Source organism: Trachurus trachurus (genome assembly GCF_905171665.1).
Source record: "Trachurus trachurus genome assembly, chromosome: 4".
Taxonomy (NCBI): Eukaryota; Metazoa; Chordata; class Actinopteri; order Carangiformes; family Carangidae; genus Trachurus; species Trachurus trachurus.
The window spans coordinates 1555843-1573501 of NC_139898.1; the positions used below are offsets into that span (position 1 = coordinate 1555843).

General features: G+C 43.8%; 2 protein-coding genes across 4 annotated transcripts in view; both read right to left on the reverse strand.

Moving 5' to 3' along the window:
* The window catches only part of fam20b (FAM20B glycosaminoglycan xylosylkinase), a 31101-nt gene extending 23526 nt beyond the window's left edge, over nucleotides 1–7575 (reverse strand). Inside the window, exons 1-5 of the mRNA XM_083970650.1 lie at nucleotides 7405–7575; nucleotides 5902–6214; nucleotides 5128–5375; nucleotides 4133–4219; nucleotides 3930–4039 (exon numbers count right to left, since the gene is read on the reverse strand). Coding sequence (XP_083826776.1) covers nucleotides 3930–4039; nucleotides 4133–4219; nucleotides 5128–5375; nucleotides 5902–6030 — 574 coding nt within the window. The 5' untranslated portion in view covers nucleotides 6031–6214; nucleotides 7405–7575. The remainder of the gene's footprint in view (nucleotides 1–3929; nucleotides 4040–4132; nucleotides 4220–5127; nucleotides 5376–5901; nucleotides 6215–7404) is intronic.
* A 1067-nt stretch (nucleotides 7576–8642) lies between these two features.
* Nucleotides 8643–17659, reverse strand: part of ralgps2 (Ral GEF with PH domain and SH3 binding motif 2) — a 90122-nt gene continuing 81105 nt past the window's right edge. For 2 of the 3 annotated variants that reach the window (XM_083970639.1, XM_083970638.1), the window contains 7 exons: nucleotides 17202–17256; nucleotides 15885–15962; nucleotides 14894–14999; nucleotides 13733–13825; nucleotides 12814–12919; nucleotides 12273–12364; nucleotides 8643–12186 (listed from right to left, as the gene is read on the reverse strand). In XM_083970639.1, coding sequence (XP_083826765.1) covers nucleotides 12157–12186; nucleotides 12273–12364; nucleotides 12814–12919; nucleotides 13733–13825; nucleotides 14894–14999; nucleotides 15885–15962; nucleotides 17202–17256 — 560 coding nt within the window. In that variant the 3' untranslated portion in view covers nucleotides 8643–12156. The remainder of the gene's footprint in view (nucleotides 12187–12272; nucleotides 12365–12813; nucleotides 12920–13732; nucleotides 13826–14893; nucleotides 15000–15884; nucleotides 15963–17201; nucleotides 17257–17659) is intronic. The other variant, XM_083970640.1, reaches the window with a different exon arrangement.

A 17659-nucleotide genomic window follows, 5' to 3' on the forward strand; every position in this document is an offset into this window, starting at 1 on the left:
TGGGAAGGTCCATAGCCAGTCTCTCAAAGCCCATGGCCTCAGGCTGGAACTCACAGAAAAGGTTTCCAGTATTCAAATACAGGGCCCAGACCAAAGCTGAGCAAAGCATCTGAGGTTATTTTCTCACGCTGCAGACAACTCATCCAGAATCCATTACACTTTACATGTTGAGTGGTAGAGTCCCCATGACTGACAACCCGACCTTTAAGTGTAACACTGCTGGACTTTCCCTTGAACATCTGTAGTGTTTGTGGCAGGGATACTGTATTCACTTCATCATTCACTTCTCATTTCCTGAGTTTGGGATGTTGAGCTGCATCAGTCTTTAACAGGTTGCTAAAGACAGAAACCATAGCAGAATCTACTGTGTACAGGGATGACATGATGGTTACTGCTCTCACACCATATCGCAGCAGAAATGCCAAATGGGCGGCTATATCATCTAACATTTAATTATCACTATAACCACTTGGTAAAAACCCTGCTGTCACCTTTAAGGCTGTCAGGAAGTTTTTTTTTCTGTTGGGAGCAGAGTTGTACGACCACAGAGACCAGACAGAGAGAGAGAGAGTCTCACTGGCTACAGCCGCTTCGCCACTGATTGTTTTTTTTGTTTTTTGTTTTTGGTTAAAAAAAAAAAAAAAGCTGCAGCTGCTGTTTCCTCACCCATCCAGTGTGGTGGCGAGGCAGCTGGCAGGTGTTTCTACAGTCTGTCTACAGCAGGCCAACCAAGAGCTGCTACTAGTCCCCAACCACTGGAATGTACTTCAGCTTGTGGCTTAGCCGTCTACTTTTTCAACATTTTCAGCCCACTACCATGATATAACTGATATCTGTGATTAAGGATGCACATGGTTAACCGTTTAACCGTTAACCGATAACAAGAACTTTGACTGATTAATAGACTTTTTTTTTTTTTGACTTTATTTATTTGCACATATAAAATAAGACAAAACATTTACTTATCTCTCTTACTAGTCAGAAAGATACGATAAAAGAAATGTGCAGGTGAGGTCTGAAACCCGAAAGGCTTATAACATGACCTCACCTTGATCTAACAAATAATTGAAGCACAGTAAAGAAATAATAATCACATACCTTGTGCAAGGTATAGAAATAACAACATTAAAAAAAGATAAGAAAAAAAATTAAAAATACGGGGAAGATGTTGATAGTAAAAATAAAAGTAGTAGTAATGATACTACTACTATCGGTTATGTATTTTTTTTATTAGCTCCTTATGGCGTTAATTCATGTGGGCGTGTCGACATGTGCCTTCAGTCATATTTCACAGCAAAAGGTTCCACAGGAGGACTGAAGGAAGGTCAGACAATAAATGTAGCTACACGGACATAGATGTACATCACCTGTAACAACGGCGCTGAAAAAAATGAAAAAATAAATAAATAAAGAGGACGTGGCTGCTCTCCAGCCGCTTCACCTGCAGCTCCACAGAGGAGCTCTGCTGTTCCTTAAGTCTGGTGTTTGGCTGCACTTTGTATAAAAACACTTCTACATTGGACGATCTAACCTGAGACGGAGCACAGTGGATGTGGCACTGATCAGTTGTTGCGGCACACATGTGTATTTAGCGGCAAAAAAATAAAAATAAAAGTTGGAGCGATCAATTTTTAAAAAATTTTTTTTGCCGTTAAATACACACGTGCCGCCAGCGTCGTAATCCTATTGGTTAACGGTTAATAATCGGTTAACGAGCGTCGGTTATCGGTCAGAAAAAAAATTCAAAATGTGCATCCCTATCTGTGATCATTTTGGTCACTATCAATAAGAATAATTTGAATAAAAGTGCCTTTTTTAATCCCCAAAGGGAAATTCATTTGTCTGGCAGCTCATCTACCATTGTCAGGAGAATTAAAAAGCCTGATGGCTGTAGGATGAAGCATCTTCTATCAGGATCTCATGGTAATACTTTCTACACCATTTCCTGTCTAATTCTATGCACAATCTTGGCTCTGAGACGAGAACAACATTGTTCACTGTTTATTTATAAGGCCTTTCTTCACAAACTACCTGTTTATCTTACGTACATACTTACTTTGAAGTTATTCAGTTACTCCACTCGTGCTCATAATATCCCTTAAGACTGAGGTAGGAAAAACTGCCTTTAAGCATTCTGCACCATTCAAATGGAATAATCTTTTGTCACAACTCCAGCTGGATGCCTTGACTCCCTTTAATCACTTCAAGCATATTATCATGGATTCCATGCATTCTGAATGTACATGCACTTATTGAAATTGTTGTTTTTGTTAACTGCTTTCCTATATTCCGTGTTACAAATTGTTTTCTTGTCTGTAACAACATCTACTGCACGTCTGTCCGTCCTGGCTGAGGGATCCTCCTCTGTCTCTCACCCTGAGCTTTCTCCTGGTTTTTCTTGAGAGTTTTTCCTCAGTGGATGTGAGGGTCTAAGGCCAGAGGATGTTGTTATGATGCTGTGCCTTGTCTTGCTTTATTGCTTTATGTTTACACCTTGTATTGTATATAGGGATGGGTATCGAAAACCGGTTCCGAAGACTTGGATCAATTCTTGGAATCGTGTGCGTGTCTGCTTTAACGATTCCCTTATCGATTCCGTTTGGTTCAGAAACTCGCGCATTAATTGATTAATGACGTTACGTTACGTTACAATCAATCTTCATTATAAATGAGGGTGCTTAGTGTTTATATCCACATGTCACCGTTTGTTCTCCCAAAATAAAGTTAGTGAGGTGTCTGCGTGGAGCGGAGCTGCTGACAGATGCAGCTGACAGTGACGTTTCCTCATCACTAAACCTGTGAGCCTCCCTCCGGTCCTCCCTCCCTCACGTCGAGAGGACAGGACAACGTCTCCTGAACAGGCTACATGTCTATTCTTTGTGTTTTTCTCTCTTTATTCTAACCACTTCCTTTCAGGTTTCGTCGTAGCCAGGTGAAATAGTAGCTGCGCCCTGTGTCTTTTCTCTCGCGCGCTCTCTCTCTCTTTCGCTCGCTCACTCGCTCACTCCGCATAAAAACGAACGTTATGAAAACAATAACTAGTGAGAAGATACAGATGCGTAAAAACCATGAAATGGAAACATTGTTAAATTCCTCCTGTGAGCACAGCTGCCCCACAGCCACAGTGGTCTAGTGTTAACCTGCCCAGGCAGGTCGGTCCATACTTTTTTAATGTTAGAGCCATTAATGCAATGTTAGTTAATTAGTGTTTTCAACCTTGGGGTTGGGACCCCATGTGGGGTCGCCTGGAATTCAAATATGATCGCCTTAAATGTCTAGTAATTGATAAAAAAAATTAAATAAACTAATTATTTTTCACAATCTTAAACAACTATTTTCTTTATACATTCACTTTCTTGAATATAAATCAAGATCAAATAAAATGCAGCATATACAAATATCTGAGCTTGCTCATCTTGAATGAGGGTCACCAGAAATTTGTGATGTCAAAAGGGGTCATGAGCCAAAAAAGGTTGGGAACCACTGCATTAATGCAAACAAACCCATTTCTCTTTTATTCCCTCACCCAATGAGAATCGATAAGAGAATCGATTACAGAATCGATAAGGAATCGAATCGATAAGCAATATCGATAATGGAATCAGAATCGCTAAATTCTTATCAATACCCATCCCTAATTGTATATTGTATTGGTGAATTGCTTGTAATCAGGGCTCCCTCCCTGAATAAATAAAGGGGAAAGAAAGAGGTGCTGATACTGCATTTACTGTACAGCTCCACACCCTTACCAAACAGGATATGGCAGAGTGCATCCGTGTGCAGTATGCCGACTGATAAAGATGGAGAAAAAGACCGCAAAGGTGATATGAGTGAGACAGAGAGTGAGACTGTGAAAAGTGAGATAAGGAGGACACAGAGAGTGGACAGACAGGTGAAAAGAGAGACAGAGGGCTGATGCTGATGCTCACCCTGCATGAGGAAGGTGCTGAGCAGCTGGTCCGTGGCCACAGGTTTAATCTCCGTTCGCAGGTTGACGTATCGCCCCACCACCAGAGGAGCTCTCCTGAAGCCCAGGATCCTGCCCAGTGGACACAGGACATGACACCTGACACCAACACCATAACTGCACATCACATCAACGTCACACACAACAATAATGAGGCCTACACACCTGTCCAGGTGAAAAGCCGCCACCTCTGCGTTGTGTCTGTCGTATCCAGCATACGGCTCACCTTCTACCACGTAGTCTCTGTTGTACCTGAGGGACCACAGGGCAACACTTTCAAACCTTAATCGCTCTTAAGCGTCACAGACAAGCAGTGATGGGAATAACGGCCTTCATTTTTTATCAGAAACGACTAATCGAAAAAGTTACTGTTTCCCCCGTTATAACGCCGTTACTTGACTCCAGAAGTCCTGTTATACACCCGAAAGTTATAGAGCCTAAGCATTTTTTTCAGTCCATCAACGAGTTCAATCAATCATCTAGGAAAAAAGCTATTTATCTGGAACTAACCAACTCACTCAGTGCGGAGGAATACTGAGTGAGATGGTTAGTTCCAGATAAACGGGAGTTGGGGGGACGGGTCCAAGTAATTTGACTTAATTGGGCATTTTATAAAATGCAATAGTTACTTTTCCTGGTAATTCATTACTTTTATAATGTCATAAGTCAGTTACAAACTCAGTTACTTTTTGGGGAAAGTAACTAGTAACTATTAGAGCTGCAACAATAAATCAATGAATCGAACAATAATCGATTATTAAATTAATCATAAACTATTTTGATAATCTAATAATCAGTTTGAGTAGTTTTTTAAGAAAAAAAAGTCAAAATTCTCTGATTCCAGCTTCTTAAATGTGAATATTTCTGGTTTCTTTGTTCCTTTATGACAATAAACTGAGTCTCTCTTTGGTTTGTGGACAAAACAAGACATTTGAGGACGTCATCTTGTGGTTTGGGAAACACTGATCGACATTTTTCAACATTTTTTTAACATTTTATTGACCAAACAACTAATTGATTAACCGATTACATAATCGACAGATCGATAATGAAAATAATCGTTAGTTGCAGCCCTAATAACTATAACTAATTACTTTTAAAAAGTAACGTGCCCAACACTGCATACAAGTAAGCGATGTGATTTTTTTAAGGCTGCTGACCTTTTGGGTTTGAACACCACCTTCTGTCCCCCGTCCAGCACCAGCAGCGCTTTGAGCTGGGTGCCCTTGTATCCCACATCTGCACGTTCTATCCTGGCAGCGCTGAGGGCGGTGAGCACAGCAGCCAGCTCCGGGGTCTCCTCGGGGTACACCTCTCTCGGGCCCACCCACTGGCTGGCGATCTCCCACGGAGACTGGAGGGTGTGGGTGAGGCGAGCTCCACGGGACAGAGAGAGGCCAGCTTCCATCTGGAGGAGACAAGCCAGAATTACAAGTGTAATGACCAGGTTCTCCAGCAGACTGGAACTAAACACCATATTACATATCAGGGATGGGAGAAAAAAATCGATTCACATAAATATCGCGATATCTTTTTTGAAGATTTTTAAATCGATTTTTTTTTCTTTCAAAAATCGATTTTTTTAATTTTATTTATTTATAAATTTGTTTAAATATTGTGCAATGTGCATTTGTTAGCCTTTTTTACATACAGAGAGTCCAGGTTTTGAAAAGGGTTTAAGTTCACTTTATAATGGAGTATGTTAATTTATAGGCTCCTACAGTGTTTGTGTGCAGATAAATGTTAAAAATGCAGACTAAAAATCGATAGAATCGGCAATATCGTAGAATCGCAATTTAAATCGAATCGCGTAGAAGAATCGAATCGGGAGAAAAGCATATCGTCCACATATTACATATTACTACTTGATTTGTCTTCCCAATCAGAGGGCGACTTGTTAATAAACCACTGGAGGAGGAGGAATGTACCCCGACCTTGCGGAACGCTCTGAGATCCCGTCGGCTGGCGGCGGATCCTTCGCCTCCGTCCAGCAGGAAGATTTTGGCCAGGCCCAGCAGGAGGAGCACGGCACACAGCACCACCATGCGCTGTTTGAGCTTCATCTCCACACCGGCGGGCCCTGAACGCCTCCTCACCCGACGCTGTGTGTTTCCCCCGCTGTGAATCCCACTCACCCCTGATGCATGGCCCTTGCGCCTACCAGTCAGCCTCCCAACACGCTGCTGCTGCTGCTTGGCCTCGACCGGCTGTGGTGAGGGCGCTACGGTCTGTGCTGGCAGTGCTCACCTGGAGAGAGAAGTGTAAATATAACAACAGGTTGGGGAGGAGAGGAGAACAGAGAGAGAGAAAGAGAGAGAGATTGTGTCCTATCAATAATTTGAGGAGAGAAAACTGATTGATCTGCTGGCCTTGGTGCTGGTTTCCCCTCAGGGTGGATGGTGACCCAGTACTGCAGCACAGCTGGAGCCCGTCCAGCATTTGTAACTACATCAGGATGTCACAGTCTGCCTTGTTTGAATGTGTGTGTGCTTACATTCAAAAGTATGCTGCACCACAAAACCTGTACTGTGCAAGACGGGCAGCTGAGCCTCGGCTGTTTAAACAGCACAGGTGGAGGCCAGGCTGAGGCCCCATTCATCCACAGTCTCACTTAGTGTAATAACACCTCTTCCTCCCCAGCATTGGATATGTGCAAAGGAAGAACAGTCTTTTTTATTGAGCCTGGTTGATGAACATGTAGCCCTGCTGTGGTGCAGAGGGGGTGGGGGGTCAGGTATTGTGGGGGCCCCTCAGCCCTCTAGTCCCCCGGTCTAACCTTGCTACCGAGAGGAACGGCCTCCACCTGGGTGATGTGCATGTAACGGTAATTGTTTCACATCATAATGAATCAATCCGCCTGTTCCAGCTCCACACATCACATCTCCTCCAACACGGGGCGCAGCGTGCCAGTCCTGCAGCCTGTGAACGCATCACGGCAGCGAAACTAACACATCTGCCACGTTTAACTGACAGTGTCCCTGGTTAACGATAACACTGTAAAAGCTGTGATAACAGGCTAACCGCCGGTGAGCTGGAACATTCCTAACCCAAGGTACATGTTGGTGTTGATACAGCTCAGCCTTCACAGGTTTTAGCCACGCAGGCACTCACTTCTTCCACACAATCGCTCTTTCATGATGCTGCTGCCTGCTTTTCAACAGCAGTGAGAAAACAGTCAGCTCTGACTGACCGCAGTGAAGCCATTTCAGACCTCTAGGTGACAACACGATTCATACCTGCTACGAATATTACACCGACATTTCTCAGGTCATTGTAGGTGCAGCGGTGTGGTAGCATCCGCCTGGACGGGGCTAGCTGCTTAGCGAGCCGCTGTACACCTTGCTGTGGGTGTTAGCTTCAGCAGCCAGGCAGCTAGCTTCAGCTTCACACAGTGCGACGTCTGTTGTGTTTACAGCCCGTACACCCAGCCCGCTTACCTTCTGGCCATATGACTCTCGCCGTAGACAAAGTGGCTTCAAGTGCCTATAAAGTCCCGCCAAATGAAAACCACATGTAATAATTTATCCCACTGTTAAAAGTCACGGCGGCTTGTCATTTTCTCTATCCCCTCGGTGGCTCCCTTTCCTCCGCCCTTTTCCTTCGGTTCCCTCTCTGGCCTGTCGTGTCCACTTCCTCCCGCTGTCAGCGCTCCCCGCGGCCACCAGGTGGCGGTGTTGCACTGCGCCCCACACCACATTACTATACCTGTAGCTGTGAGCGGACTGCTGGAAAGACAAAGCCCTGGCCTACCGTGTCTATATTGATGTTTTACAGAGGCCTAGTTAAAGTTATTAAGAAACACATTAATTAACACCTCGATCAACTTGTAGATACACTTTAGCCATTTGTTAAATAATAAAATACATGCTAAATATGGTGAGCCAAAAAGCATTTAATTGAGTTCATCGTAGTAATTCGGATTGAAAGGTAACTTCAACAAATTGCTAGTTTTACATTTTCAGATTTTTTCACTAACTTTTACTGAAAGAGGTAGAAAATTTCTCATCTTTTTCTCTTTTTTTTTAACTTAAAAGAAAACCCGATGTTAGTTGTAATATTTACCAAGTGTTTATGTTTTTTAGAAACCTGCCTTGGGACTGCGGCTGAAATTTAGCAGTTGTGCTGAAAGTCCAGCACATTTACACTAATGCTTAATGCGTCAGTGTTGATGAATGTGCACTGTCCCAATTCAATAAATAAAGAAATGAAATGAAATGAAAGTGATCTAGTTGTGGTTGGGAATCATTTGAAACTACCTAAGAAATGCCTTGTGCTGACTGGCCTATTGAACCCACAGGCCAGCATTTGCACTGTGAATGATTTGAGTGCAACTGTTTCCTGGTGAAGCAATGTTTCAGTATGACTAATTTCTAACTAAATAAAGAACCAGCACATTTAGAAGAAATGTTATCTCTTCCTTGGTATTTTACTGGCTAATTTGAAACTTATGATTTTTGGATATTGTTTTGGTAGTGCTGTCACAAATACAGCCATGAAATAAACCTTCAGAGGCACTTGAACAAAGAGCTTCAGTGCCATCACCTCTGGCCTGCAACAATTCACACAGCAGCTCAAACAAGCTGTAAATGATTATCAAATAGCATTGAGTCATGTAAGTACAATCTTTATCACGACAATGAACGTGAGACGGATAGTGTGGAGTACCAAAGGGCAGAGTGTTTATTGGTTCTCAGTCTTCACACCAGGCAGCACATCACTCAACAGTGAGGTCACAGCGCTCGCCACAGTCAGGACGTGGGCAGACAGACGGACAGGCTCAGAGCCAGGTGAAGGGTGCAGGTCTGAGATCTGTCATCCGTCGCCCTGGTCCATATCGCTGGGTATAACAAGGGTTGTTGTTAATGAAGTCCTTGGTAAACAGAGAATGGTGCCTGGGCCGCACACAGGAGGCACAGATTCACATTGGTTTCATTTCTCCGCCAAAGAATAAACACGTCGTATAAATAAACTCAAACACCTCCTCTAGTTGAACCCTTCATCTCAACCTTTGAACAGTTCTCATAAAAAAGAATGAATTCAGACGCTAGATTCACTCAAAACAGTTAATACAGGGCAAATTGTGCATTTGTCGACAGTACTGTCAATTTAAAGGAAACAACATGAACTCTGAATCACAGCAAAGAGACTTTTCAGGCATGGCATCGAGTTTCTTCATAATAACCAAATGATCTTAAATGAGTGGCTGACATCTGAACGCTCTCATCTTAAAATAGATGATTTGCAGCTTCTTTGTGTCATACAGCGATTGGCCTTGAAATCTGGGAAATTTGTGAAGTAAAACCACAAAACAAAAATGACCACACACTGTACATAGATGATTATAAAATAATGATTCAGGTCACAGTGAGTAGAACCTCACAAGAAGAGTTTGACATGATCTGGGAATTTCTTGAGGGAAAGGTCGTTCAACCCAAATTAATTCAAATTAACTTTCAAATTAAGACAGGAATCCACATCAGTTGCTTCCTGTCGTTTCTTTTTTCTTTCACTGTGCTCAGTTAATATAGGGACATGTGAATGGGTCGGTGCCTGTCAGTTTTGGGTTTGTTATATCTGGGTCACTTCAGTCTACAGTCTGTTCTTTCAGAGTTTCTCATTGTAGATAGAAGTTGTTGCTTGGCTGCACCAATTGGTTAACACGTTGAAGCTTGTCTGGAAGATCAACAGCATCTAAACACAGTCTTAAATCCTAAAACACCCAACCATCTCATCCATTTCACTGCTGTTCCTGGCCCAGCACCAAACATGTGTAGCCTACAGAATCCACATCTGTCTGCTCCTTTCTTCACGTTTCCTGTACGACGTGCGAGCTATGGAATCGTAACATGAGCTGACAGAGTCACACACATGATTAGGTGGCTGGTTGCCCCCACTGCTCAGCAGCGTGGCAGCCCATCGGGGTTAGTTAGCCTAACTGGCTTGAATTTCAATCTTTTTTAAAAAAAATAGAGAGGTGTGCACACGTATACTTAGAGTAACTTGCTGCATTCCATACGTAAGCCTATCTTTGGCTTCCTCATTCATTCTTCCACAGGTTCATTTAGTACCATCTCTTTTTAGTTCCTATACATGTCTTGTGATGGGCACTAAATAGTCATTGTTCGGTTTGAAAACTTTGTCTGATCTTAACAGTTGAATTGATGACTTGTATATTGTGTTCAGGACAGATTCGACACGTGCTGACGTTACACATATGTTGACAACTGTGGTTTCTATCCAATATTTCCTTTTGTTTTTCTTAAAGTAGACGGTGTACATGTGGAGCAGTGAGCAGATTGTGATGTTGGGCAAAAGATTGTGTAAACATACATTGTAAACAGCTGCTTTTAAAAAAAAAAAGATTTAGAATTTTTTGGGATATCACTAAGTGAAAAGCAACTCATCATTGTCATCACCACAACAAACCTTTTCCTCACAGCCACTACCTTCACCAAATCACTCTGCAGCCCCTCCTCGATCACCTTTCATCATCCTGAAGAAAACAGTGACACTTACATCACTTGGCACTAATTCCAGCCAAGGTGCTTCTGCTATTTCTGAATCACATGCAAAATGGCTGGGGCCTAAAATTGGGCAGGGTTCTGCTTAATAGAGTAAGGGACCAAAAAAGAAAGAAAGAAAAAAAGAAAAAAGAAAATTAATTCAAATGTACATAACATAATCAAAATAACTGCTCCAAAAAGGGCAAAAAAACACATTAACAAAAATGTAACATTCATATGTAACAGACAAAAATACCTACGTTGACGTGCAATCATCTACCACATAATACTGCACCATCCCTCCCAAAAAAGGAAAAGAAACTAACACAAAACATTAGCAACAAACAAGATTTAAAATAGACTCTGTATGGCTCCAGGTAGCTCTGAGCCTCTGCTCCAGACCAGAGGGTCTAACCATATTAAGCAACAAGATGAAGAGGAGATAAAATCATATACTTTGAATTCTTGCTGCTCTCTCTCTTGGACTCTTTCACAGTTTCAAGTCTTTAGTGTTCAGTGTGTGAGAGTCTGGTGAAGTGAGCGTCGCCTCTCTGGGCCGACAGCGGTGGCGACAGAGAGCAGAAACAACCGAGGACAAAGAACGGCAGGCTTGTAAAGAAGTTGTGAACTCGTCTTAGCTTAGATTCTGGGATTATTGTACCTATGTGGACCACAGACAAAAAAAATCTGTAAGCAAACATTGTCCCTCCTGTCCCCTCCCCCTCCTCACCCAATGCAGTTACACAGACACGCACACATACAGAATGCTTAGCCACAGTATGTCAAATGAAATGGGGGGAGCACTAAGCTCTGGAATTAAAAAAAACTACTAACATTCAGGAAGTGTGGGAATTGTTGCTGCTGGAATCGATTGCGAATCAGAGCCCTTAGGTTTACAACAATGCAATCAAATAGGCCTGTGTGTGTGTGTGTGTGTGTGTGTGAGAGAGAGAGAGCGAGCGTGTGAGTATGTGGTTTATATAAACGATCCTGTGACTCCAAAACAACTCAAGTAAGTGAAAAGAGTGACTATTGAAAGTGTGAACCAAATAGGTAAAAAAGTGTGTTCCAAACCATCCACAGTCCAACAGGTTAGTCCAATGTGAGTGTGAGTGTTGTGACTTTGTGTCCTGCTGAAAAAAAGGTAAGAATCTTGCATTGGAGCACAGTGGGGGACACAAGTAAAAACACCCAACCCCTCCGGAAAAACCAAAAAACCAAAAGAGGGGATTGTTTCTGTTGGGTCAGAGAGAGAGAGAGGAGAGGAGAAGTTCAACGGCTCCACTTCAAGTGCTGAACACTCGCAGGGAAAACTAAAAGAGACTGAGAGCAACACGGGAGACGAGAGCAGTGGTCCAGGTCCTTGTTCAGTAGTAAATACATCCCAGACAGTCTCCATCCACATCCACATCCACATCCACATCCACACACTCACAGTCACTCTCACACATTCAGGCGCGCACGCTACAAACACACACAGGGTAGTCTGGTTAAGGCAGTGGTGGCAGGTGAGGCTGCAGTGAGGCTGCAGTGGGGGGAGAGGGGGGCAGGGGGGGGCTGGACAGTTGGCGGGCGGGGCTCATGGCAGTGAAAGCTCCCACTACACAGTCAATACTCCTCCTCATCCTCCTCGTCTCTCTCTTTCTTCATCCCCCTCTTTGCTGATTCTCACTCCCCATCCCTCGCTCATTCAAACGACATCAGATTGGCTGGAACCTGGGAAAAGGAGGAGCTTTGTGAAACAGCACATATTCAACAGTCTGTGTGTGTGTGTGTGTGTGTGGGGGGGGGGGGGTTCATACCTGTTGCCTATTGCTCTGACAGGCAGCGCTCAGGTGTTTGAACCAGAGCAAAGCGTTCATTCTGTTCCCCGCTTGGTACTTGTAGGTGTTACCTAGGCGACAGAGACAAACAAGTGTGAGTTGCCAAGTCTCTTGTTTCCACCTGCTTTCTCAACACTCTGGAAAGATGGCTGCAGCCTCGCTTGACCTTGGCTGGCCCAGTAAAATAAAAATAAAGTCGCAGTGGAAAGGTTCAGAATTAAGTTAGATGCACTGTGTGTGTGTGTGTGTGTGTGTGGGTGTGTGTGTGTGTGTGTGTATGAACATGACGGATGCCAAATGCAACTAGCATGCACTGGCATATTCATATGGGGAGTGAGACTTATTGTGTGTGGGTGCACATGTGCCAGTGTGGAGCTGATGTAACCACATGATCACACTCCGACAACCTGGTTGACCTTTTAACGGCCTCCACTTTCAGACACATATTAATACTTGCTTGAATTAGTCATTTCCCTTCTTTTGCAAATGTGTGTAACTGTGAGTGTGTGTGTGTTCTCACCATGCTCTGAGTCAGTCAGCAAGAAGACATCAGGATGCTCCGGATCGTCAGCCATCATGGCCATTAAACCCACCACACACACGCTCTTGCTCGACGTCGACTTGAACTGAACGGAGGAAAAGTGCAAACAATTTATTTCCCCCTCATAACAACAGTGTTGTGTAAATATTAACACGGGTCTGGTGTGTGTATGTGTCTGGGTGTCTTTGTTTGGTTTTTGCCTGTGAGCCTGCATGTGTTCTCCACACGGTTCTCATTAGCCTATGAGTGACACGCAGGACTTCACTGCAGTGATGTCATTGGTCTCATTATCCAATGAGTGCTACCATCTGTCTATCTCCGGCTGCAGCACATCCAGTCAGGTCCCCTACATACCCGCGCGCGTGCACGGACGGACACTATGCATTCCCTCGATCACAGCTAAAGCCCCTAACCCTCTAGCAGACGCCACTCACACTCTTCTATCTAACACACCCTGTCAACTATTTGTCCACACAACAATAGAAGACATGTACACACGCTCTCCTCTGTGTCCCTGTGCTTCAATAAGTGCTCAGCCTATTGCTGTTATTTACTTCTAATGCACTTCGTTCCCAACCACATGAATCGTTATTGGTTTTCCCTGAATTCCCTCTGTAATTGAACTGTTTGAGGATGACTAAGTAATAGCTATCATGTGTTGTCTCCTTGTAAAACTGTGTTTCGGGGTGCGTTTCAGGGTAATTTGGTACATTTACTCACTTTTGACAACAACCGTGCTTCACATGGAAGAGATGCGAGAGTCGCTGGATGCCTGAGTGCAGTTCGGTGCTATCTGCACTCATCTGCCTGATTAACTACCACAGCAAAACCACCGCGAATGCATCCGCAGATTGTTAAACGTAGGACGATGAGGGACTAGTGTGTGTGTGTGACTTACATGTTTTCTCTCTGTGGCCTTCAGGGACTTAGCAGTGTAGTAGTAGAGCTGGGTTCCACAGAGAGCCACCCAGTATTTGGTCCAAGATGCCACCTGGAGGTACAAAGGTGGAATCAACTCCAGCAGCGCTCACATACAAGCAGATAAGATCCTTTTGAAGAATAAATTGTGAGATGTTGTTGCAGAAAAAGTGCAAAATGAGCATCTTGAAAAACAGAAGAAAATGAAAGAAAAAAGTATTAAGGTGGAACTCCTGGTGTGTGGCCACATGTTTGGGAAAAACTTTAATATCATTTAATTTTGCTCATGTATCATCTATACTACCTGTGACAGATATAAGTTATTCTAGCAGCATTAAAGGGATAGTTCACCCAAAATTCAAATTCCACTCATTATTTGTCCATGGTTGTGAATGGATACCAACTTTCTTCGTCCAAAAAGACACACCAAAAAACATCCAAATACCTCCATACTGCTCGTCTGTAATGTCCCTCTTGTATTGAAGCCCCGACATGAGAAATTGTTACGAAAAAAATGAAATAAGTCTAAATTTTAAGCTTGTTTGTAGCGGAAGCTCCCAGTGTCTCAGTTCACTGCTCTTCCTGTGTCAGTGCAAATCTCGCGTGATTTGCACAATTTCTCATGTTGGGGCTTCAATACAAGAGGGACATTACAGACGAGCAGTATGGAGGTATTTGGATGTTTTTTGGTGTGTCTTTTTGGACGAAGAAAGTTGGTATCCATTGACAAATACTGCTGCGCGGACCCCCCCGTAACTCAGAGAAGCCACGGATAACTCTGAAATTTCTCACAGCTCTTAGTCGACATGAGGGTGAGTAGATAATGAGTGAAATTTGAATTTTGGGTGAACTATCCCTTTAAGGTCTCTGTGTCTATTATCAGCTAAAACAGAACAGGGTAATCTCAGAGCAAATATAAAAAGGGCTTATGCATGGCGAGGGGAAACAGCAGTGGAAAAAGGAAGAGAGTGAAACAGAGATGTTGAGCAGGTTAATGACTCTCTCTGGTGCTGTCTGTGCTCCACAGACAGGCTTTATGGCCCATCTGCTTCTCTATGGTACATAGGTGTATGAACAGCATATAGACACATGTAATCATTTTTATGTGCAAGTGTGTGTAGTGTGTGTGGGGGGTTCTCACAGTTGGTTTCTTGCCCTCCTTGAGCACAGTCTTCCGTCTCAGCACCCCCTGCACCGTGACGGCTCCTGGGTACAAGTGGACTGCCAGCTCCTCAGACTCTGCAGAGCTACAAACACAAACATCACAAGCTGTAAACGCAAACATACACAGTGAAAACATGCATGCTGACATGCATGCACACAGACCAGATGGAACCGGAGATAGTAAAGGCAGACGCAAACTGCAAAGCCACCTTCACCTCTGCTTCATGAAAAACAAACTTATTCATACTTGTATGTCAGTCTGGTTCTGCCAGAGTTGAATTTCACGGTTATAAATCTGAACACTGCTATATGCTTAAAGAAGAGCAGAGACGGTCAAGGTGGTGTGCAGATTGTGTCTGTCTAAGGGATCAGAGCAAGAAGCCCCAGTGCAAGAGCCCAGTGAAGCCTAGTGGAAAGGAAAAGAGACACAGAGAGACCTTCCCCAAACCGCAAGGGACACCTAATATGCAACGTCCATGAGAATTGGCTCTAATAACCCCGAGGAGTCTGTTCCTCTCTACTTTAGGAATGAGGATGTAACAGTTTGTTTCCAGTAACACATGGAGCTCAGTGTGACTGTGGAAACTCATTTTCTAGCTCCAAACTGTGAAAAATGTTGGAAACGTATCACAAGGAGAAGTCTGGACTGGAGCGCTACATATGTGAGTGTGTGACTGTGTATGAGGCAGACATGCAAGAGATTCAAGGAAGCAAAAGGTAGATCAGAGACCAGTGATACACAGCAGAGGATGAAGAATCACAAACCCAAACAGATCCTTTGCCCTTTCTTTCTTTGATTCGTGACTCACTCACACACACACTTATTCCCCCGCCAGAAGATAAACCTGGCACTACACACACTTGAAGCACCGGCACACAGCGGCCCCTTGCAGGGACTGAGGGGCATGGAGTGAGGATAACAGAGGATTTGATTGAGGTCAGGTTGGTTCCGGTCGAGATGTGTGTACCTGCTGGGCCTCAGGACGCCTCTGTAGGGGATGCGGGCCACTCTGGTCACTGGGCCCAGAGAGTGATAGAACCGAGTCCTGTTCAGAATAGGATAAGATAGGACAGGATGGGGGCAGGGGACACTGTTAAGGCTGTGCGGGTGGTGTTGTTGCGTTGTTAACTGTTTTTCCTTTCAAACGGCATGGGTTAGAGCTGGATGAGGAGGGCTCATTCAGTTAGAAGAGTTATTGATGATGTGTCATGAGTCATTCAAGAGTTTCAAAGAGTTGTGTGCTAGGCAGAAGATTAGGTTCATGTTCAGGCCAGAAGATTCTTCAGCTGACAGTTTGTACATGAATGTGGCTCCAAACTGGCTGGCGCAGCGTTACTACTGGTTAGGGGAATTCATGGTAAGTGCTTAAAGGGATAGTTTAACATTTTGGCAAATTTGCCTATTGCCATAATCCCTATAGTCATAGTAGTTCATTACCTTTAATAATCGGTACAAGCTGTTTTGAGATCGTAGGGGCAGAGATACGAGCTGCTCAGCTAACGCAACAAGGCATACGGTACTGTCCCTCATCAAACTCATCAAATAAATACACAATCCAACAACTCCACAACGCTCTGGTGAGTTGTGACCTGCACATTCACCACGCTATGAGATAATAACACAACGTTACCAGACAGAGTTGTTTTCAAGGCAAATGTGCAGCCGGAACTACATTCCAGACACGGCTGCTGGGTGGAGTGATTTCAAAAGTTCAAGTTGTTCTGAGTATTTGCTTCATGTGTCTTAATGTTACATAATTATACGTTATTATCTCATAGTGTGGTGAATGTGCAGGTCACAACTTGTCCACCAGAGCGTTGTGGAGTTGTTGGATTGTGTATTTGATGAGTTTGATGAGGGAAACGCTAAAGTACCTTTCACCTCCATTGTGTTCGCTAACCAGCTGGCATCTCTGCCCCGCAGATCTCAAAACAAAATGCACCGATAATTAAAGGTATAGTGTGTAGTAACAAACCTACTGCTATGACTATAGGGATTATGGCAATAGGCAAATTTGCCAAAATGTTGAACTATCCCTTTAATGTATTTCAGGCTGATGGAGAAGCAGAAGCATCTGAGCGCAGCGGTGGAGGGATGATGCATGGCGGCCTTGACTGCAAGGCTAAAAGCAGCGTCTGCGTCGTGGAGACATGATGGTGCATCAGTTTGCGCGGCTCAATCTCCAAGCCAGAGATTCAGCACTTTGGAAATTAGACAATCACATCAGTGGTAGGATGTGGATGTGATGAAACACCAGTGACATGGACACATGAATTAATCTTACCTCTCGAAAGCTGGCCAAGACACTTCTTCACTGAGCTCCGAGCCCTCGCTGCTTCCTGTGCACAGATGGAACAAGAAAAGCGTTAGAATCATCACCCTGTGGTTGTCTGCTCCACCACTGACACGGCTCAGCTGACAGCCTGGTGATTCAGAGTCACCTAAAATCAAATGTTCGTGTGGAAATTAAAACACAAGGCCAAATCTGCATCTTGTGAGATCATTGTGAGTTTGACCTTTGAGTTGAAGAAGTTCTGCTGCTATCATGTCTGAGAACGGGACAACCCAAAAACTAAAATATCCGGCTCAGAGGTATGGAAACATCTCTGTGAGGAAACAAACTGTGCATCTGTCTAAGGTCGCTTTCACACTAGCCTCGTTTGGTCCAGACTTTAGGACTTTTCAGTTTGGTCTGAACCAAAATTTCAGGTGTGAACACTCCCCTGGACCATGGTCTGGACT